Genomic DNA, 24353 nt, shown 5'->3' on the forward strand with positions numbered 1-24353 from the left:
AGTGTTAGGTAATTAATCAAAATGATTGTTTCTGTCCCCCACCTCCTCTTTTTTAACTCCCACTTATTTTGGTGACACAAGGGGGGGTAGATCCCTTCTTTCTTAAAATCTGGCAGGATCTATATTGTCTTCATTCCAGCAAAGTTTTCTTAACACAGAGATTACATACATCTCTTTGTTGCTATCAGTCCTACCTACCCATTATTTTTTATACGAGGAAAGAGTGGATATGGCTCAAATGTGTAAAAACTTAGCTGCAGCCCATATTTAATATAAAAGCATTCGGACAAGTGGTAATAAAAAAGAAAGTATCAGGTTTTATTTCAGATTTAATATAAAACATTAAAACATGGTTAAAAAAAAGGCTGTAACAAAAAAGAAACATCTCATCTTTGCTTCCATTTTTGCTCTTAATTCACTTTTAGTATATTTGTTCCATGTTTCACAATTTTTCTCTCAAATTATTTATTTATGAAAAGGGTTTCTTTTTTCTTTCAGAAAACTTTGATGTAAAATTTCTCCCAACAACAATATTTTGTTCTTCTTAACTGCTTTAATTTTTGTATTATTATTTAACTGATGACATGTAAACTTAATAGCTTGAAAATATAGAAAACACTTAGAGACATTTCTTGTCAAGTTCAGTAGTGAGATTTTATTTTGTCAGGTCTTCGAATATGTCCTCGAGGATGTTCATAAAAGTTTGTTCTTGTTGCTAGTATCTATTCTTTTTAATGAAACCATAGGATACGTATATTTTGTTCCAATATGTGCTGACACTGCCACCCAATATAGTTAAAAATCACATAGTATGAGGGACTGATGTAATGTCGGTGGTAGAGACCCAGGGGCAGTTGTTGAATTATAGGGTTTTGATAACTACAGGAAAATGTTTTCACTGCACTTTTGTCTTGTACTTTGCAACTGTAGAGTGATTAAAAAATTGGGGAAAACTTAATAAATTTTTCTTTTTTTTATTTTGTTATGAATCTAAACTCAAAACCATTCAGGGTATTTCAAACCAAACTTGGTTACACATAAAGCAAGTTGTTTAGAGGCAGTTTTTGTACTTGGAATTTTCTGCATTCAATAATTTTTATGTTACCATTGAAACAAAGTGTAACATAAATTGTATATAAATTCAGTCTGCTGGACTATACAGTTGTAGCAAAAGTATTATACAAAGAGTGCTAAATCATGGGGTACATTTAGTTGAAGTTTTTGAAAACTACAGGATACCAGAGGAATATGTTTTTGCTAGATGAAGGGGGTGGGGTGGGGTGGGTCTGACAATGACTTTTAAGGCATTTTCCTAGTTTACCATATTGCTCCTGTATCGCATGCCAACCCAGCTACAAACATGCAGATCTTCATTGCTCAGAGTCTACAATGTTTATTTTTTCTTATGATTTCATGCAGTGTTACAATATAGCACTTTGTTCAAACCATGGGGATATTTTGCCACCCTAAATTGCCAGTGTACTCCAAAAAGTTTACAAATACCAATATCTTAATCTTCACATGGGGTCAGAAGTACAAAAATTTTCTCCTTAAGAGCTCAGCCAAGGTGTAATACGACTGAGTGTAGACTGCTTTATGAGACAACATACCTGTGTCAGCAGTGCAGAGTGTGGATTGCTTTATGAGACAGATATGTGTCAATGCTGCCAAGTATAGACTGGACATTAGCTTTTTTAGACAGCAGATCTGTGTCAACACTGCTGAGTATAGACTGGACTGTATGTTTGTGACAGCAGATCTGTCAACACTGCTGAATGTAGACTGCTCTATGAAACAGCAGATCTTTGTCAACACTGCCGAGTATAGATGGCATATTTGTGTCAATACTGCTGAGTGTAGCTTGATCTATGAAACAGCAGATCTGTGTCAACACTACTGAGTTAAGACTGGACTGCTTTATGAGATGGCAGATATGTCGTGTAATAGACCTGGGGTCTCTAATATTTTAAAATAAAGGATGGGGAGGGTGGGTTTTTTATGTCATAAATTAAACATACTGTTCATGTCAATGTGTGTGAGTATATATATATATATATATATACACACACACACACACACATACACAAACTGCTGAAAGAGTGAATTCGAACTTTGCGATGTGATTAGAAATGTGCAGATTGTGACTTACCCTGAAATCTGTATTAAATCATTCATGTATGTCAAGTGTGATTGCTGATCATGTGGTAACAACTGTACTGTCATTGAGTTCAGTCTTGCACATCGTTAAATATAAAATCTTCAAAGATCTTATTTTATATGAATTTATCACACCCATCAATATGTTTATCACACTTAAATTCCCATCCAAATCATTTGAATAGCACTAAGCTCGATGACTCCAACAGCTGACATCACAAAAAGTATGTCTGCAGGCAAAGCTGCTGACACTAGATCATATGATGGGTTCCACACAGTAAATTTGTCACATTCACATTTTGATTAAATTTCACTTGTTGATTGTAGATGCTTGCTTTCTTTTATACAAGTATGAGTATGCTTTGAATAATTAATATTGTATTCATTTTTATGCTGGACAATGTATTTTCAGTGTTATCAGCATTCATGGGTACTTGTTTACTCTTCACCCAAACTTAGCAGCCTTGGTTACAACTTAAAGTACTTTGATGTTTGACGGACAGGACATAATACATAATGTTTATATATTTACTAATGACAGTGTAAACGGACAAGTGATGCTAGTTAAATTATATATTAACTCTCAGTTTGTGTTGCTGGTTGTGGAGTATCTGTTCAGTACCATCAGGCCTGTTCAGCATCCCAGACAAGCAACAATTGGTTAAAATTATATTATGTGACTATTTTCCGAAGAGTATAAATAGGAGCAAAATTCAAAGATTGGCAGATAGCTGTCGGCATTAGCATCTCTATCTACATATCACCGCCAAATAAATAGAAAACTATTGAGGTAGTTATAATTACAAATTTACCTAGAAACATTAAGAAGCTCATAGATACTTATGAAAATAAGACAGGTCAACAAATTTTAATTTCTTTATTCTCAAAATTGACTGGAATAGTACAACAATAGGAATCAGTTCAGTTCAATCCAATTCACTGCTATTGATTCAGGCTTAATACAAAAGTTGTTGTTGTTGTAGGATTTAATGCCATTTTTCAGCACACGATAGGCTATACATGGCAGCCAGTATTAATGGTGGAGGAAGAACCCGGGAAAACCCCAGAAAGAACCACCGACCCATGAGAAGCTACTGGCAAGCTTTCTCACATACCCACATTGGCCGAATCCGAGACTCGAACCCACGTAGACAGAGTTGGGATGGCAGTGATCCATAACAGAGCACTTTAGACCACTCAGCCACTCAAGGCCCCTAATACAAAAGTAATATTGTGCCATACTAAATAAGCAGCTATCTCCAGCCACACTAAGAATTTAACTCTAAAATGCATGCTCTGTGGGTCATTCATTTCTTGCTGAATAATTATGTTGAGGCTAGAAAGGCCAGCATTTAACATTTGTGTATTACACACATTACATGTTATTAAATACATATATTCATGTTTTAGTCATATTCTCTTTTATTAAGCATCTTATCACAATTTCATAGTCAAAAATAAAAAAGGTTCTCACTTGGAACATTTCTTTAAACTTACTGTTACCTTTACATAAGTTAGCATATACCCCCCCCCCCCAATCTGTTACAGTGTCAACACTGTTGTTCACAGTGTGTTGTGTGCTAAACAAAGAAAAGTAAACCCCAGGTCTGGATTTCACCTATGGATCTTAAGACTGGACATGAAATTGACAAATTACATGAAAGAAGTACTACTGGGTTACAATACATTTTGTGGTGTTATGCTAATCATGCTGTCTTTCTGAATATATATTTGTACGTTTAGGATTTGCCCTGCATTTATTTTTGTTGGGGTTCTCCAGGTTCCCTGGTTATGCAGCATGCTGGTGAGAGCAGCACACCTATTCAAGGTTCTGTCCTCTTTGGAACAGTCAATGGATCAATTGGTGAGTGTTTACCAAACATATACTTACATGTCTTAATAAGCATTTTCTGTTTTCTTCTTCATGCTGGGTTTCTTAAAAATATCTTAATTCTATGTGATGAGCATTAAAATTTGTATGGAAGAGTAAGCAGCCACTGAGACTTAAACTCAAGTCCTCTTGTCTCATATTATTCAGAGAGATTCTTTTTTTTTTTTGGACAAATTTTGGGAGTTCCTCAGTATTTCATCTGAGAATTGAAAGACTTGGGTCTAAAAAAATATAAATCTTTAAAATGTTATTTCCAGCTTTCTTACTACATTTATGAAAGAAAAAATTGTAAAGGATTTGATATATTGGATAGCTTACAATCTTTAATTTGAGAATACTGAGAATGTAATTGAAACAGTTTTAAGTGCATTTAAGATGTCCCTGATATTGGGGTAGTTATTCAAGTACATCTTCAAGATATATTTTTTACATTATCATTTGTTTGTTTAAATAGAAGACCTTTTGACCCCATAAAAGTGAGACTCAGTATGCCAGCATTATTTCAATCATTCATTTTCTTGTACCTTAAGCAAATCTGATTTTTAACACCTTAAGTGTATCATTTTGAATACTTTAAGAAATACATGGGGTGTGGTTTTTTAAAAATAAAACTCAATAGAAGAATAGGAAAGTTTTGAGGTCATTTGAACAAACTCAAGTGAGTTCATAAGGAACTTGATAAAATAGCAGTTCTTTCATTATTCATAATAAATGTGACATGTTTTTAAGGAACAGATCTTTGTAGTATTTCATATAGATTTACATGTACGCTGTCTGTAATCAAGATTTTATATCAGGGTTTTGCAGTGGCTCAGTTGAGCATCTGACTTATTGTTAAGAGTTGTGGGTTCGATACCCACCCAGGCCAGCCCAGGTTGTCTGCTTAGGTGTGTCCTTGGAAAAGACATTTAGCTCCTATTTCCTCAACATGCTGTAGCCAATAATGTTTTTAAAATACCACAAAAAAAAACCCACAAAAAAAAAAAAAATAACTGTCTTTATCTCATTTTCAGGTTTGGTTACCCAGATTCCACTTGAGTTTTACAACTTCCTGCTGGATGTTCAGAATAGACTAACAAAGGTCATCAAAAGCGTGGGGAAAATTGATCACTCAGTGTATCCTTTCATGCAGGAATATATGTATTTTTGTTGTGTATCTTGCAGTCATTTTAGTTACTTTGTGTATTGAACTTGTCAAAGAATACGGGTGGTTGCTATTTTATAGTTTACACAAATTTCAGTTTTGTTTCTTTTTCTAAATTGGCTAATTTTGATGGAAAAATTGTAGGAGGGCAATTATTAGGCCTGTTTATGTGTATGGAATAAATATAGATATGTTCCTAGATTTCAGAATTTTTTAAATATCCGTTAAAGTGACATTCATTAAGACTAATTATGATAGACTCTTCAGTTTTCAAGTGTTTTTTGTCCCATTTATACAGTGCAACTCTCTGTAAGCATATACCACCAAAAAACCTTTATGTAGGTCTACATACATATGGGTTTGCTCATTATGCAGGCACAGTTGAATCTCTGTTAAGTAGTTGCCTCAGTATGCAGGTACAGTTGAATCTCTGCTAAGTAGTTGCCTCAGTATGCAGGTACAGTTGAATCTCTGTTAAGTAGTTGCCCTGGTATGCAGGTACAGTTGAATCTCTGTTAAGTAGTTGCCTCAGTATGCAGGTACAGTTGAATCTCAGTTAAGTTAGTTGCCTCAGTATGCAGGTACAGTTGAATCTCAATTAAGTAGTTGCCTCATTATGCAGGTACAGTTGAATCTCAGTTGAGTTAGTTGCCTCATTATGCAGGTACAGTTGAATCTCAGTTAAGTAGTTGCCTCATTATGCAGGTACAGTTGAATCTCAGTTAAGTAGTTGCCTCAATATGCAGGTGCAGTTGAATCTCTGTTAAGTAGTTGCCTCAGTATGCAGGTTGTTGTTGTAGTTGTAGGGTTTAATGCCATTTTTCAGCACACGATAGGCTATACATGGCAGCCAGTAATAATGGTGGAGGAAGAACCCAGAAAAAACCCGGAAAGATCCACTGACCCACGAGAAGCTACTGGCACGCTTTCTCACATACCCACATTAGCCGAATCTGAGACTTGAACCCATGCAGACAGAGGTTAGATGGCAGTGATCCGTAACGGAGAGCGCTTTAGACCACTTGGCCACTCAGGCCCCCAGTATGCAGGTACAGTTGAATCTCAGTTAAGTAGTTGCCTCAGCATACAGGTGCACTTGAATCTCTGTTAAGTAGTTGCCCCAGTATGCAGGTACAGTTGAATCTCAGTTAAGTAGTTGCCTCAGTATGCAGGTACAGCTGAATCTCAGTTAAGTAGTTGCCTCAGTATGCAGGTATAGTTGAATCTCAGTTAAGTAGTTGCCTCAGAGAAGCATAAAAAGTTGTTTTCTAAAGATGGAGATGGATTAACCAAGCTGTCTCATTTTATTACTAGCTGTGGTACAAACATTGAGCTAAGAATAGTCACATGACTGGTCAGTTATATGCCTGATTGTTATGGTTTCTGGAGGTGATTTCTTGGGCAGGTTTGTATTTACAAATTTAATATATTGTCAGCAGGAAAGAAGACCACTGTATACTGTTAGTAGGTACAGAGGACAAGTATACATTTCCTTTATGCTCTCAGTGGAAGAGGACAAGTATAAAAATCTATTTTAAGTATGAAAAAATCAGTAATGAAAAGTCTAACAGTCTTTTTTTACTATCAGTGGGAAGAAAGACATGAGATTCAGTAAAACACAAGTTTCACATTCATTAGACTGTCAGTAAAAGACTAGTATTCAAATCCATTACGCTGTCAGTAGAAGACAAGTATTCAAATTCATTACACTGTCAGTGGAAGACAATTATTCAAATCTATTACACTGTCAGAGGAAGACAATTATTGAAATCCATTACACTGTCAGTGGAAGACAAGTATTCATATTCATTACAATGTCATTGGAAGACCAGTATTCAAATCCATTACACTCAGTGGAAGACAAGTTTTCAAATCCATTACACTGTCAGCAGAAGACAGCTATTCCAATCCATTAGACTTGTCAGTAGAAGACAAGTATTCAGATCCATTGTATTATCAACGGGAAAAGATGACCAGTATACAAATCCATTGCAGTCAGTAAAGAAGCAAATATAAAATGGAAAAAATCTACATACCAGTGGTCACAACTGCAGTCTTACTGTATGACATGTATTCACCCGTAGTTGTAAAAACCTGAAGTTCATTTGCCACTGGCTAAACTTGGTGTGACAGTGATGTGCTGCTATATCATTTAGAAGAAGTTGAACATTTTTGATATTATCAGTGCTCATTGTATCATGAATTTTAAGTGTGGCACTCTTAATCTGTTTCAATGCATATAAAATGTGAGAGCTATACAAGTTCATTTGAAAATATCAAATTCTGAAATTATAATTTCAAAACATGAATTCAAAGCAAAATAGTTTAGCATTGTTGAGGCCATCATGTCATTCTCACTCAAAGCATAGAAGACATTAACCTTTATGAAATATTGCAATTCTTAATTTTGCTAAATTTTCACAGACTGTTCTGGAAATTAATGGCTTTTTGTGCTATTTTTAATTGGTTTCACTTGCCTCAGGATTTAGACATTGCTGGAAAGTGAAAATACATCTTTCTCGTTCAAATATGTTCCCCAATCACATTATTGCATGGTTTATAAGCCTGCTACCTCACAAATCCGGCCTTACAAAAAGACAATCATCTTTTTCTATCTCATATAAAAGGCAATAACTCTTGTTCATTACCTCCCCTTGCCACCGCCAGGTGTCACCAGTTATTAATCTTTGCTGCTCTACTGATAATGCATACATTTTACCTCCAACAATCCAAGTCATCTGAGTGTTAAAATTAGACCATTCAACTTTAGATTTATTGCTGGACAACCATTTTCTACAAGTTGTATGCATTATTTTTACACATTTTTCCAAATTTGAGTGACTTTGTCACCTTGACGGACTTCGTCTGTTTAAGACTACATTATAACACACTTCTATGGAAATCACATCATTTATTTTTTATGATGATACTATTTTTGCTTACTCTGTTAGTAATGGAGTTGATATTACCAAGTTAGAAACATAAAGAATTGCTGATTTATGCTTTGTTTTCTCTGCTTCTGATATCTGAATAGAAATGTCAACTAAATACATGAAATGCATAAAAGTTCAAAGCAAAGGAAGACATCCATGACTTTTGTGTCATATGTACTATGTGTACATTGTCTATACCATGCAGCATGTGTAATACATGGACAGAGGAAGACTGGGCTACAGGATTAAAAAGTTAATAACATTTTGAATTTTGACTGCTCTGGTGGCCTAAGTGGTTAGAGCATCCAAATCAGATGCGGGAGGTCATGGATTCAAACCCAGGCTGAATCATAGCAAAGACTCATAAAAATGATACTAGCAGCTGCCTCGCTTATGTGGGACATGATTCCACGTGTCTGCGGCATGATGCCCCAGGGCTAGACATCACTATAAACTGCCACACTGCAGACATTGTAGCTGTATTACTCACATTGTTGAAGCTATGTTAAAAATCCAAAAACATACATACTGAATTGCTAATTTATGCTGTTTTCTCTTCCTGTGTCATTTCATTAGAAATACCAATTAAATGCACAAAATGCAAAACGTATTAGTCCAGAAGGCATAAAAAGGGAAAGACGGAATAAGTTGCATGTCCTGTGGGGGATCCTAGGGTCCTTCCACAAACCTAAAGTTTCTTGTTTGCAATTTCCAACTGATCGGGGGAATGTCCCACCAGTTTTAAGCTGCCCAGTAAGTGCAATTCGCCCCGCATATCCGAGCATGTGCTTCGGGTCTGTAGGTCCGGATGCATTGAATCCATTTTATAATACAATCTCACCATCACTGGCCATCCATCCATCCCAAGTATGGAGAATTTTTGATAAATTGGTTGGCCAACTAGGATTTATGGGGATCATAATGACATCTGTCCATTTATCCATACCGCCTCCAAGATACCCTTACACAGTTGCCAAAATGGTCCGGTTCTGCTAGTCGCGATATTAGTAAAACTATAGCTGATTCGTAGTTGGACCAGTAGCAAGCATTTTAGCATATATATATATATATATATATATATATATATATATAGTTTTACATATGCTTTTGAAAGAAAACGGGGACTAACCAGAATTTTCTCTGTATGTGCCGCCAACAATGATTTGAATTACTGTTCAGCACCACATCTTGAAATTGTTTTCACCACCAAAGAAAAAGAAATATATTGCACAAAAGTTAAGTTTAGTTTGGAATATACCAAAAATTGGCCATGTATTCAGCCATCAAATACCGATATACATCATGCTTTTTGCACACAGTGTGCCACAAATTTTAGTATTGGGCATGATGGCAGGGGCGATGTGAAGAAGCACATTGGTAGCTAAAAGCATATAGAGGTTGGGAAACTACATGAAAACAACTTTTTCAAGTGTTGGAAATTTTTAGATTGAAAGATTAGCATATGTCATAATTTGCTTGAGTTCACAGTTTCCCACACATGGGCAGACACCACTAATCATTCACTGTTTGATGTTTCATTTTCTGGATTAATATCATTTTGTAATTAAGCTACACTACAGTTAAAATGTTCTCACGTCCAAGGAAAAAGAAATGTATTCCACAAAAAGTGATGTATACAGTGAATTACACAAAAATTTTAAATTGCATTCAGTCGTCAAACATCAATGTATATTATGTATTTTTGCACATTGTTCCACGAATTTTAGCATTGGGAATGTGTACAGGGGCTCAAACCGTTGCTTACATTTTACCTGTCATAGACGTACTATGTAATAATATTACTATAATAGTACATATATGACAAATAAATTATAATAAAAGATGAAACCCTGTGGGCATGTGGCAGAGACGATGTGAAAAAACACTTCTAGCAAAAAATACATAGATATTGGAAAAATTAAGAGGACCCAGCAGATTTCAGCTCTGGAATAAGTGAAGCAACCTACTTAAGTGCTGCATGCTACCAGTGCTGAAGCATTGTTAATGAGTTTTCTTGTTGAACATAATCTCTGAGATAAGCAACATTGAAGAGAAATAAGACAGTCTTTAGGGCCTCATTAGGTGCTGAAAATTTGCAACAATTTTAGTCACCAAGATCAACCACCAGACAAGAAGCCTGAAAAGTTTTGAAAACAAATTTACCATAGCCCAGTTGGGGATGTTCAAGTCTGCCATAGCATCTTATGACAAATAATGTGAAGTTTGTTTATATCAGTAAATTTGGCTGCAAATATAGTAGTACATGTAATCAGTGTAAATATAATGTTTTATATAATGCAATAATGACTATCATATTTTTTTCACTAATTGTGTTCAGAATTCACTAATTTTTATCACTAATTGCAAGTCTGGAGGGTTGGCAGCTCTGTTAGTGTTAGGACTGGTCAGCCTGGTGTCAGGATAATGTGAATGGGTGGGACATCATGCAACATACACGATCTCTTCCCCAAAATGATAATATTTTTTGAGAACGAATTGCGTTTGTGAACTTGTGTTACCATAATGGTAAAATATTTTTATAAAAAATAGGATATTAATAAGGAGTTCATAAGTAAACCCCATACACATGTAAAACCAGAGAACTAAGTGCAGCAGGCTTAGTAAGCCTGCAATGGTCATGGGTCACTTTTATAAAATTTTATAAGCTGAACGCATGTACAATGTCATACCCTTTCAATATCCAGCTGATAAAGCAGACATTATTTACTGGTCAACTGATTGCGTATAATAACACTGCCAAGCCCAGCAAAGATGTTGGCAGCTTTTGTTGTTTGATGTTTATTAAATTGTGAGAATCTTTTATCAACCACCGCATTGTCTGCTGCTTGGTTGTTATGCAGTTAAAGAAGAAACACATGTCGGCTATTGTTTGAACAACGATTGTATACAGAATTAATTGAAGACAATCACAAAGACAACTTACTGGCTTTACTCATAGATCAGTAATAAGTAACATTTCTGATAATGTTTATTTTGGCATAACGCTTTAAGAACCTGGTGAAATTGTTATATTTCAGAAGCCAAGCCACGATCGTATTATATTCAAATTCATATGTGAACTCTTCCCCAAAATAATAAACGTTTTACACACTATTTCTCGTACTTTAAAAAAAGTATTTTTCTGGGTACAAGAAAAATACATGTACATGTATTTAAAATTTCAGTAACCACGCCACGATCCTTATTATGTATCGTATTATATTCTAATTATTACAATATTTCCTCCCCAAAATGGTAATAATTTTTTTTTTAAAATGCACAGAGAATGAATTACGTTTGTGAACTTGCTTTTCTATAATGATAAAATATTTTTATAACAAATTAGGAAATAAATAACGAGTTCTTAATCAAATCCCACACACATGTAAAACCCGAGAACTAAGTGCAGTAGATGTGCAATGGTCACAAGTCGCTTTAATTGAAGACAATCACAAAGATGACTTGCTGGCTTAATTCATGGACTAGTAATAAGTAACATTTCCAATAATGTTTATTTTGGCATAACACTTCAAGAACCTTGTGATATTGTTAAATTTCAGAAGCTATGCAACGATCGTATTACATTAAAATTCATACGCAAACTATTCTGTAAAATGATAATAAACATTTTACACACTATTTTTCATATTTAAAAAAATAAAAAAATTCCCGGTACAAGAAAAATACACATGTATTTAAAATTACAGGAACAGGAACCACACCATGATCATATTAAATTCAAATTCATACGCAATCTCTTCCCCATAATTATAATCAAAATTTTATACACTATTTCATGTACTTTGAACAAAAATATTTTTTTATGTGTGACTGAATATAGGAAATTTCGGGAGCCACGCCATGACCGCGTTATATCCGGGGTTGCACTGTATTCAGCCAACAATTTGTTAAAATGAGTTGACCTGACATAAAACAATGACTGCTAGCTATTACGCAGGTAGGATTTATATACCGTTTAACTTTTTAAAATGTATTCCATTTACTTTATTTGATTTGATACAGTTAACATGAAAATACAAAGCAGGTCTTCTTTTTTATCGAGTGCAACAATACAATAAATACTTCAGCAAATTGGAGATCAAAACAGTCCTCAGCTCAATAGGTTCTTACAGAAGTGCCCATGGGTATAACTGTGACGGTAGATTGAAATTTATGTTTGAATAATACAAGAGGGCATATCACATTTATGATGATTACACTGAAACCAGATTGAAATATACAACTAAAACAAATTTCAGTTGACAAAACTTATTTGATTGTTATTTATTTTGTAAAGTGTTGCCACAGGTAGGCATTAGTGACATTTTTGCTGATCAAAATTTTTATCAAATACTTTTACTTACAATGCACTTAGAATCTATTGGGTAAAGAAAAGTAACAAAATGAAGTAAGACATTCAACAAATGAGCATTTTTTAGGAAAAAAATGGGATTCCCCCTGCGCTATAAATGGGTTCGCAAATTGTCCAATTGCAAGTCATTGAGGGAGCAGTGTATACAGAAAGACATTTGTAGGTCTTTCATAGAGAGCTGGATTTAGAGGTAATTTCCTTAATTCTAATATGTTTGGGTAATTATCTTCAGAGAAATATAATTTACTAAAAATGTCCTTTCTCAAATACTGTTACATTTATACAGTGAAGTCTGTTGATATGCAGCTTTGCAACAGTTTTCTTGTTTTCCCCATTTCTGGTGGCACAAATCTTGTCTTGTCCCAGGATCCAGAACAGTAATAATAACAATAACCCTTGGTTTTCATAGGTCAGCTTGGCCACAGGTAAAAAACATTATTTCATCTTTGCAAATATCTTTACTTAACTCAGTGCTTAGCTGGAGATCCTTCCACACAGAGAGAAAGACAGAAATGTCCACAGGATTTATAGATGGGGATTTGATAGAGAGCTTTCTGGACTTGAGTAGGGATACGATGGCAGAAGTGGTACAGGGATTGCAGGTATGGTGTCATGTGATTTGCCGTGCATTACTCTATGCACATCCAGATGACCAGATTAGATTTTTTAACAAATTTTTCTTTTTACCTTTTTACCCATAATTTAAACAAAATCCACATGTGATATTTAAAAGATTTTTAGCGAGCATGTTGGTATTTATATGTAGATGACCTGATTAGATATTAATGCTGTTTTTGGGGATGAAAACTACATTTTTAAACATATTTTCTTACTTTTTAGGCTTCCATTTTTTTGTCTTTAAAAGAACCCAAACATCATTCATGGCACGATTAAGCAAAAAGAACAATTTATATGCATGTTTATGAGATCTGATTAAATATTCATGCAATTTGATCATAGACTTTATGGATTGCATGTCTGACATGGGGCATATGTGTTCTCTTAACACAGATCTAGCTTGCTTATTCTTGGTTACCTAACCTGCCCTTAGTCCCTTTTCTTCACATTTGAGACCCAGACTAACTCTTTGGAAACAAAATGTAAGAAACAATAGGAAAACGTTCTCCATTGATGAGTTGAGAAGATACCCAATGGATATAGCCAGGAGTTCTTAACCTTTTTGGGAGGTGACAAAGATTATCCTTACCACCAATCAAATGCTAAAAGTCCAGTTGGGTAGGAAATTTTATATTATTAAGGTTGATTATGTGACCAACTCGAAACAGCATGGCAGCCAAGTTTTGGGTTATGACCCTTGGGTTAAGAACCACCTGATGTAAGCAATCCTTGATGAGATGTGCTGTTTACCATTTTCTTCCCAGACTGATATTTCCAGTGTAGGTACAGTATAGACTAGGTTTGGCTGTGTCTAGAGACGGGCCCAAGGAGATGATCTTCAGCTTCATTTCAGTACCCCCTGTTACACTATGTAAATTTCTTTTGATATTGTGTGCATTAATGTTGTGCATGCTCTTGTTATCCATCTGATATTAACACAGGATTGTTTTCCCCCCTCGTACCCACCCATGTCATTGGACCCATCATTTCATATCACAGATTTTTTTCTGCTCAATAAATTTTGATAGACTTATTGGACTTTCACCATTTAGTGACAGAATTTTACAGAGTTTTGGCTCACATTGGGCTAAGAAATTGGCCCTTCAGTTGCCTATTTTCAGGGGCATCTGTTGCATGAGCACATATGTAAAAAAATTCTACTCTACTGCTCATAGACCAGAAGAGTATTGGTCTTTTGTCCATTTTCTGGTATCTTCCATCCATCAGTTATCACAAGTTTGTGATCATTGTTCCTCGTTAACTACTTGAAGGATTGCCATGAAACTTTACACACATATTCATCCCATGACCTAGTTGATCATAAATGAAATAGGTGCTGATCTGAAATCTTTTAAAATCTTGTGAGTAGTCACTAATCTTTGGAATTAACGGTCTTATTAACATGGTGTTTTCACTAAAAAACTACTTATGATGTCTGCTTGGTCCTAAATAAATATGGTGCCAATTTGAAGTCCAGTATTGTCACCATATCAGCCATCTGGAAAATCTAGTTATCACTGCTCCTTATGAACAGAAAGTCATACTGTTTTCATGACAAATGCAGTCAGCAGTATTGGAAGAAATTTCAACATGAAGCATCCAACTAAACCAGATTTCTTGGTCAACTGCTCTTAGAATTTGGCTATTGGGCAGTTGTCAGCAATGTGAACAATCCGAAACCCACTTAGGGTCTCTTGTTCTTATTGTTATGTCTCATTTTTGCATGACTTGATGGTTATCATTCCTTGCACACAACTTTACTACTAAGTGATGACAATAAAAATCTGTTAAACTTTAGTTTGTGCTTGAGATATTTTGCAACATCTGTTCAAGGATGCATGATTGTGTAATTAACAATGACTCTTAATAATGTCTCACCAAAATAAATGAACTGAATGTGCAGATTTTATGCATCATATTTTCAAGTCTTGTCTTAATTTATTAATTCCGTTCTGTTTTCAGAAAATTCATAACCTTTCAAATAGACAGGATAATTCACAAATAAATTATCATTAATAGAGTAGACTCGGATTGTACATTCAGTTGCAGAAGATTTTACTTTTTGAAATGTCACTTTTGCCTGGCATAGGGTTAAAAATATGCAATAATTCTTCCTCAGGAGGTCTATTATCTTAAAGTTATTGGCACGAAAAAAATAACTTCTAGGATTATAATGATGGGCCAATGGTTAATTGGAGCAGCCGCTTATTTGGGACAAATCTTAAAGAATAAAAACAGATTGAAAAAATAAGCAGAATTTGCTTTGCTTATTTGGGATGGCATGCCGCTTAATCGGGACAGGAACTGCTAGATGGCACACTTGTGGTGTGTTGCATGATGGTCATTACTGCAGTGGCATGGTAGCCATTACTGTGTTCATCGCTGTTTCTGTCAGTTACACACTTTTACCTGGAAAATATCAGACCCTTTCCAAGATGCCACGGAAAGATTTGACATTAGCAAACAAACTTGCCTTGCTCGACCAAATTAAAAGCCATCCGCCTAATGCCATTCATTGCCGACTTAAGGAGATAACTGGAGTGCCAAAATCTACAATAGCACGCGTGATACAGCAGCAAGATAAACTGAGAGAGAAATAGGCTTTGTGCAAAGGACATCATGGAACGACCCAAAAATGGAACCTTGAAGTCAAGGATCCATACATTGAAGAGGCCCTCAATCAGTCATTCTCAGTTGTAACTGGACAAGGTGTACGTGTCAGTGGTCCAATGATGAAAAGTAAGGCAGAGGAGTTATCTAAAAAGCTGGGTCACAATGATTTCAAAGCAACAGATGGTTGGTTGTCTCATAGAAATCTGGGCATGACATTAAATTCAAGAAAGTACATTGCGAGAAGGACAGTGCTGAACAATGGAAATTAACAAAACTGCCTGACTTGCTTCAGAAATTTTGTGCAGATGACATCTACAGTGCTGATGAAACAGGCCTGTTTTATCATGCCACACCAGATGGTTCCCTAACCTACAAACATGTATCTCTGTCGGGATCAAAGAAAGCAATGGATTGCATGACTGTGTTATGCTGTTCAAACATGTCAGGAACTGATAAATGAAAGCTGTTGGTTATTGGGAAAAGCGCTAAGCCTTGATGCTTTAAGGGGCTTAGAATACCAGTTGTGTACCTTGCTAACGATAATGCATGGATGACTTCTAACATTTTTAAGAAATGGCTAATGAGTTGGGACATGAAACTACAACAGAATTCAAGAAATATTTTGCTGTTACTTGACAACTGTGCAGCACACCCTCATTTAGATTTGGTACAACCAATGGACATGGAAATCATACAAAATTTGAAGACTTTGTATCGTGCAAAGTTGCTAACTACATTCTTGAATCAATTGAAGAAAACCTACTGACATAATCTTCAGCAGCCAAGGAGATCAGTGCAAGGATTAACATCTTGTAAGCAGTACAATTTGTTGCTGATAGTTGGTGAGAAATAAGCAGCAAGACCATTCAGAACTGCTTTTCTCACTGTGGTTTTAAGCATTCAGGCTTGGATATGATAGTGAAAATGACATCATTTTGGAAGTGCAGCGCGTCACAAACTATGAAGAATTTGCATGCATTGATAACGATCTTCAGTGCTGCAATGAATATGAAGATTGTGAGGATGAAATTGTTTAACAAATTGCAGCAAAACACCAAAAGACATCAGAAGACCAGAAAAGTGAGGATGATGATAACACGCCAGAGCCTCGACGTCTGACTAACCAGGACGCCAGAAAAATGATTGCCGAATTACGACACTACTTCATGCAGGAAGTCAGTCGAATATCTGCACTAGATACATGCGCTGATTTAATTCAGCTAAAATCATTTAAGGGAATATGGCAGGGGACACTCAATAAATTCGTCGAACATCATTAAATGTAAGGAACATTAAATTGAAATTGTTTTAGCCTAAATATTTTTCTCTGACCTGTACCATTTGTTTCCAGAATTTACATTACATGTATTACAGTGTTTTTGTTGCTCATTAAAAGATAGTTTGTGTTTTGTTTTATAGATTTTTATACAGTACATGTACATGTACGGTATATGTTTACCTTTATGTACTTACTTCGCATAATTGGGGCAGCTGCTTAATTGGGCCAAATTGTTCTGGTCCCTATGTGTCTCAATTAACCGGAATCCATTGTATTTGATATGACTGAGAAGAACAATATACTGATCTGTCCTCTGTGCTTGTTTTACTGAAGAGATGTAGTAACATGAAAGGGAGAAAGAGGGAACACCACTGGGCATGGAACCCATGACCTCTCACTTAAGTGTCCAGCAACACATATGTAAGAGACAAAAGGGTGACTGGCCAGCTGTTGGCTATTTATATACAGACTGTTACAGTCCTCACTCTTTACCATGATAGTTGCTTTGCAGTCTTGTACAACCTAGCCTTAAGCCTCAAAAGGAGTTAAAATATTCCCACACATGTATTGCCACCAACAATCAAGGGTGGGTCATATCATATGTGCTGCTAGACAAAGCAAATCAGTCTGAGAGTGTGGTCACAAGTAGCATTGCATAATATTCACTGCTTATACATTTCAGGTTTTGCTTTTTAAAAAGAAGAGATTATTTTTTTCTCTCACACAGATTGACGATGGCAGTGGAATGAAGAGGGATGCAACAGTAGATGATTTGGTCAAAATGGTGGAAGATCTGACCAGGATTCACTGATTCAATGATTACTTTCTGCCAAAGTCTTTAATCAGCCACCATACACCTGAAGGTCCATGTTACGGGATTTGCACAGCTTCTTAATGGCATGAAATTTGTACAGAAAAACCTCGCACTTGTGACCACTGATTAGACTTGATACAAGTTTCTTCATTGATAATTTGTTTTATCACACATGATGATAATGTGCTTTTACAATGTAAATTAACTTAGTATGGTTGGTTTTTCGTAGTGGTCATATTTCTAGAGTGGTTACAGTGCAAGGTTTTACTGTAATTGGATTGGATAGTTGAAATACAGCCTAGTCTTGATAAAACCTTATGATTCATCTGTTGGATAATTGTGAATCCTTATTAATTAGGACCCATATTCACTAAACATCTATGGTTTTCTTAATCAAACTGAGATTGTTTTTAAATATCTTGCTTATTGCTTGGTTTGGAATTGATACTTTTTCCCTGAACTTAAAGCATCTTGCAAAAATTATGACTATATATTAATCCTTCATGCATGCAGTGAAAAGTTCCAAACCATGCAACACAAAAAGATATTTTAAAGTCTTATTTTTAGGAAGAATATTTGAGATGTTATGTAAAACTAGAACATGGACTCTGTCAGCATATATTGGTATCCAAAAGCCAGTGAGGTGAAAAGACCTTCCCATTAATTCGTCAGCTGTACAAATGATTAATAACACAAGTCTTAGTTAGCAGAGTTCAAATATACTGAAAAACCAGCAGTTAATAGTTCCAATTTCTTTGTCATAATGGGAATTCATTTTTTTTTCTTTTTAAGTTTTCAGTTTGTTTGCAAAAAAGTGACATTTTTATTGGTACATAGAGGGATAAACAGAATTCAGTTGATCAAAATTATACTGTGATTGTGTTAAACACACTCTGTTGTAATTTTGAAGCCAAGGTCTATGCTGTTTATTATTCTTAAAAATTTAAAATGGGTAGTGTAGACCCTTTATGCAGCAGCATCAACAATGTTAAGATCCTGTGCTAAGGCTCATTCCCTCTTTAAAACCAACTGTGTGTTGCCAGTGGCATTGTTGTCGTTGATGTTGTGGCGTGACAATGTTAAGATTTTGCATTTAGTTCTCTCTAAAGCAGTTGCATTTCAGAGCATGAGAACAAGTGGAGTAAATTTAGATAAAAATTGGTTGTTAATGGAAATGTGATTTCATGCTAATTTGAGCTCTCCTGAAAGATTCATACTTTCTGACATGTATCTTCTAACATGAATGTGTGTACAAAAACATTTTACATTGTTTGTTCTGCTTACACTATTGACAGTTTCTTTCATCTCTTCAGTTCAAATAAGTTTTATATTGGGTTGAATTATAAAAGAAGTTTGTTCTTTTATTGCTAAATATGATGACTATGCATCCAAATTTAAACTCCCTTAGAACATGAAAACTGCATTGTTGAAATTTATTAACAGTAACATAATTTTTCACTTCATGAAAGATGGCAATTGTGTTTTACTTGGAGATTCTTAGATAATACCAATGCATTTTAATGTACATATTGTTATTAATAACAGTGCTGCAACATTTTTTTGCCACAATTTAATAAACTTTAAAAGACGTGATGTATAATTCTTGGCTCTTCTTGTCATAGACCACAACAGCTTATGGGATGGGCTTTCCTTCCTTGTCCGTCATTTTGTTGGTACAAGTGTATTACTACAACATCTAAACAACATGGAGGACTGCCATGAGGTTTTACACACATATTCATCCCATTGTCTAGTTGATCCCAAACAAATATGGTGCTGCTCAGACATCCATTATGGTTTTCAAGGTAGCCATCTTGAAAATCTTGTTGTTGCTCCTCCTATTGATTGGATGGTCATATGGAGTTTTCAGTAAAATGATCCTAAATGCAAATGTTGCCAGTTGTGATGTACAATGATCGGCGTGACTTTACATAGTTGACTGTTTTTTCTTCTTCTTGGTGGAAATTATTGTCCACTACTTTTCAAAGAAAAAGGGGACATTAAAGTAGACCTATCTTTCTGTCCTTCCATCCATCAGCACAACCCACATTCATTTCTGTACAATTTCTAACTTAATTATTTGTGGATTCCAACCATATTTAGTGTACAGCTGATATTGATGAAACCGTGGCTGAGTTTCATTGTCAGCTTTTCAACTTCTTATTTTAGCAAAGTTATAGCCCTGCTTGTCAGACCCATCCACTTTCATCTCCATAATATCACCCTAATTATAATTATATTTCGTCTTCAAACGTGCTACGTGATCAGCAGTCAAGGACCTAATGAATCCCGCCATTCCAAGCTAAGAATGATGATTGCTACATCATTTGGATTATTTCAGCAACAGAAATTCATAAAAGTCATCAGCTTGCCATAGTAGAAGTTGAAAGATAGACAGGGATTGGCACCGAAAATCCTATCAGTTGTCATTCACTACTTGTGCTTGGAAGCACCCTCATTCTTAAAGCCTCCCAAATACCAAATCAAACAATTCTTTGGAGCTGTTTTGCATCAAAGAAGTATACTCCAGCTATTTTTCTACTTCTCATTCTGTCCTAATGTTTTGCTCTTTATTTGTCTTCATAACATGATAAGATTGTTGGCCTCCTCTTAATTGCTTGTTCTATGGTCTGGGAATGTATGGGCGACCATCAGTATCAAAACAGCTAACTTGGATGAATGTGAGAGATAAGATACATGCAATAAAGTATGCAGATGCCAGCAGCAGTGCTCACAGTTTTGCTTCTTTCAACAAATTCCTCCTTCTGATTACTTCAAATTGGAAAGCTCACCCATTCCGAAGAAATTCATAAATTCAAGAAATCACAAGCATCACACGCAGCACCAGAAATACAACAGATCTTCGTGACACAATCTATGGGACAGGACCAACTTGGTAAATTGGCTTCTGGTAGTCTGGTAGTGGATATGCCACCAACACAGACACACTTAAGCATTTTCTATGGTGATCTTTTCTTGGATCGCCAGTACCAGACTTAAGCACCACATGCTGACCAAAATATGGACAACACCATCTTCGACAAAGCCTGGACCTATGCTTTCAATTTCCAAGACCAAATAAAGTTATCTCTTTTCCTAGTTTAGCCAGTCCTTCTTCAGGACATAGATAGTGCCTGACATCTGACTGTACCTGTCCCAGTCTCAGCTTTGACATTTTGTATAACAAGTACTAGATCTGTGTACTGTCTCCCACAACTCAATATCTGACACCTGGAAGTACCATGAACAGCAACAGACAGGCCCCCAAAAATACAGTATAGGGCACTAAAACTGGTGTTGGATGATTCTACTCACTCATATGATTCTCTGCTAAGAAAAGCAAACTTTCCTGCTCTTCATATTGGTAGATTAAGATATATTGCAACTGAAATTAACAAGATACTTAACAAAACCTACCTACCCGGTAATTACTTGAGTAATAAGGTCACTTTCAAAAACTACAAATACAATCTAAGAAAGCAAAATCGGGCAACAGTATCAAGAGTGATGACCACTAGGTATGGTTAGCTCACTTTCAGACTTGATGCTTCAGATTCTGGAACACCCTGCCCAATAAACTAAGAAGAATCTCAGATTTCAAAGAATTCAACTGGCTGAGACAGACATAATGCAAGCCGCACCTTAAATGTATCTATTTTGCAGTCAGTGACACTTCAGCTATAGGGTTATCTTCTTGACTAAGACAATACACTGAGATAGTCCAACTTAAATCCTGCAACCTTAATACTTATCACCTTCCATTTTAACTTGTTGCACCCTCATTTCTCCTCGTCATTTTTCTTACCCTGTGAACACCTTTAGCTGCATGCAAATCTAATATACTATTATCTTTATTTTTAATCAGCTGTAATCAGACATTGTGCATACTTTAAAACATTAAAATAATCATATTCCATTTTTAAATTATTGAGAATACTCCTCTAATTGGTTAAATGTGTTCATACATGAAAAAATGTGCATCTGCATGCTTACTACTGTTATTGTTTAGTTTGATGTTGTACTGTTATATTAGTCTGATAAATCAGCCCCTGAAATCTGGTGTTGTTACTATGGATGATATTTAGGTCTGATGTGACCTGTTCATTAAAATGTGCAATTTTGCTGCATGCAAATCTTTCCAGAACAAACCTGCATACACTTTAGACACATACCAGTAATTGTTAACAGCCATATCGAGCACAAAATTCAAAATGGCCACATGACAGATGGTTGTGCTATTCCAGGTGGATTTACAAGTGACCAAACATGATTTTTCTCCAGAAATTTAATGTACACGTCACCAAAAACACCCTTCAGCTGACGGTAGCTGCACAGCCACGAGAAATACCGGCAAGTGTGTAAATCTACACCAATGTTTGCAGCAAAATTTTGATGCAGATAATTACAGCTTTTAATGAATAGGTGATTTCATCCCCTCACCCGAAAATCAATATCATCATGGGTGAAGGGCACATTTATCGGCCTACTGTTATATCTACTGTTGCATTGTCTTTCAAATCTGCTGTTGTATTTTATTTTATTAATGTTGCATTGTCTTTTAATCTGCTGTTACCAGTATCATTGTAATGTCGACGTGTACTTTTATACTGTAAATCTGTATGATCTGTGTACCTGTCTGTTGAACTGTGAAAATAGCTCATATAGAGAGATAGTGTTTTATGTATTTTACTCGGACCATCGATGATGAATAAAATTTCCTATATCTTGTACCTCTTTCTTTCACTGTCATTCACCTCTCATGCATAGCCTACTTCCTACTCATGCTAGCTACACGTGGGCTGGATCAGTTAAACAGGTACACACCTTGTCAGCAGACCCAAACTACCTGCAGATCGACCATGATGGTTCAGTTTTGTTCATGATGGGCCCTGCTTTCATTGCCAAGAACAGACTCCCACACGTGTAATCAGTCCTTTGCGTTGAACCACTTATTCTTTCGACATTTTATCACATGAGTATGCCTGATACCTGAAACAAACGGAAATAACACTTAAAAGTATTTGTGAGATTCTGTCGGAAGGAGCATTGGCGGTTCCTTGAAGAGTGATGAAATTCATCCCCATGCAAATTAAATTATGAGAAGATTTTAGATCCAACTTCTCATGATGGGGGATTGGGCCTAATCGAGTTACCACCGTCTTCAAAAAGAGACAGAGCCTTCTGAAACGCACGTCGGAGAAAGTTGAGCATCAACCAGACTAAATACATGATGCGAACCCGTAAGGCACTTAAATGAGCTGCTACTACATCCATCACGTTTGTAAAGGCTCTGGGAACGTGAGCTAGGCCGAACGCAGCGGAAATTTACACGGAGTTGCTTGGCTATTATTGTGTACCGACGTGAACCGATAAAAACGAACATGTATAACGTAAAGGCCATGGGTTTTTATTTTTTTATTTTAAGTAAACTTCCAAACTGTAATCATTTGCAAAAAGGAATGTTTAAATTGTGTACCAGTAAGTGATGAGGTTCTTCGGGAACAACATTGCTGGAGTCGTAGACGTCTCACAATGAGTGCGCTTCGATAAAGGTTTAAATTTTGTTTTCTATTATTTCTTTCTTTCTTTCTTTTTCATACAGATGTATAAACTCTTTGGGCATAGCACATTTCGCTATTTTAGTCTATCGTTTCATTATCCATAATTACCATTTTAAAACTCGCCATTTCTTTCGAATTCTGAGTGTCTATTTTTTTTATTTTTTTAAATTTTTTGGGGTCTAAAAATGCCATAAGCGATTCCAACTATTGCATGCTGGAGGTGTGAAATATATAAATTGTATGCATATTGATTTTTACCGACTTTTGTAAAAGAGTTTCTTCAAGTGCAACTTATTTTCTTAACTACAGATAAAAGCAAGAAATTTTGAACGAATCTGTGTGGTCATCGTGATATCGGCAAGAACAATTATCAAATAAGTTTTGTTTTGATAACACTGTATCCACATCTTGTACAGACGTTCTTGTCAATCGAGATATCGCTGCAATCACACTCGCAATTTTCAGTTACTATGTACATTAACTTACGTGTGTGTGTGTGTGATGCACGCTGTTGTGTAATAAAAGAGGAAACTCATGTCCAGTGTGATGATGTAAGTGGTGTTTCAAATGAAATTTACAAATCGGTAAGAACTCTAAACATAGATCGCAAAAGTGAACATGGACGTTTCCCTTTAATAATCTGCATCTAAAAATGCTGAAATATTGGATATATTTAATGTCCGATCAAACACAACATTAAAAGGTTTGTCTCTTTGTTTTTCTTTGTGTAAATGATAAAACCTGGATTGAAGATGGCAAACCCAAAGATGATAAATTTGACAGATTCCGAAGAGACTTCACTAGATTGGCTTTTAAACAAGCAATGTAACAAAGATATCAGAATTAAACTAAATTGGCACTTTAAAAGCTTTTATTATAGAAAACTCAAAGCAAACGAAAAATTGCAATATTGCAAATTCGTTTCTTTAAAACAAGACATAAAACCTATAAATTGATTCAGTACCTAAAAT

General features: G+C 35.6%; 1 protein-coding gene across 1 annotated transcript in view; it reads left to right on the plus strand.

Annotated features, from left to right (window-relative positions):
- LOC149785683 (DNA damage-binding protein 1-like) overlaps positions 1-22551 on the plus strand; it is a 115215-nt gene extending 92664 nt beyond the window's left edge. The window contains exons 25-28 of the mRNA XM_089979521.1: positions 3938-4021; positions 5062-5164; positions 12976-13099; positions 17735-22551. Coding sequence (XP_089835647.1) covers positions 3938-4021; positions 5062-5164; positions 12976-13099; positions 17735-17818 — 395 coding nt within the window. The 3' untranslated portion in view covers positions 17819-22551. The remainder of the gene's footprint in view (positions 1-3937; positions 4022-5061; positions 5165-12975; positions 13100-17734) is intronic.
- The last annotated feature ends 1802 nt before the right edge of the window (positions 22552-24353 follow it).

The sequence above is a fragment of the Sinohyriopsis cumingii genome, chromosome 13 (assembly GCF_028554795.1).
Source record: "Sinohyriopsis cumingii isolate HCF-2022 chromosome 13, ASM2855479v2, whole genome shotgun sequence".
Taxonomy (NCBI): Eukaryota; Metazoa; Mollusca; class Bivalvia; order Unionida; family Unionidae; genus Sinohyriopsis; species Sinohyriopsis cumingii.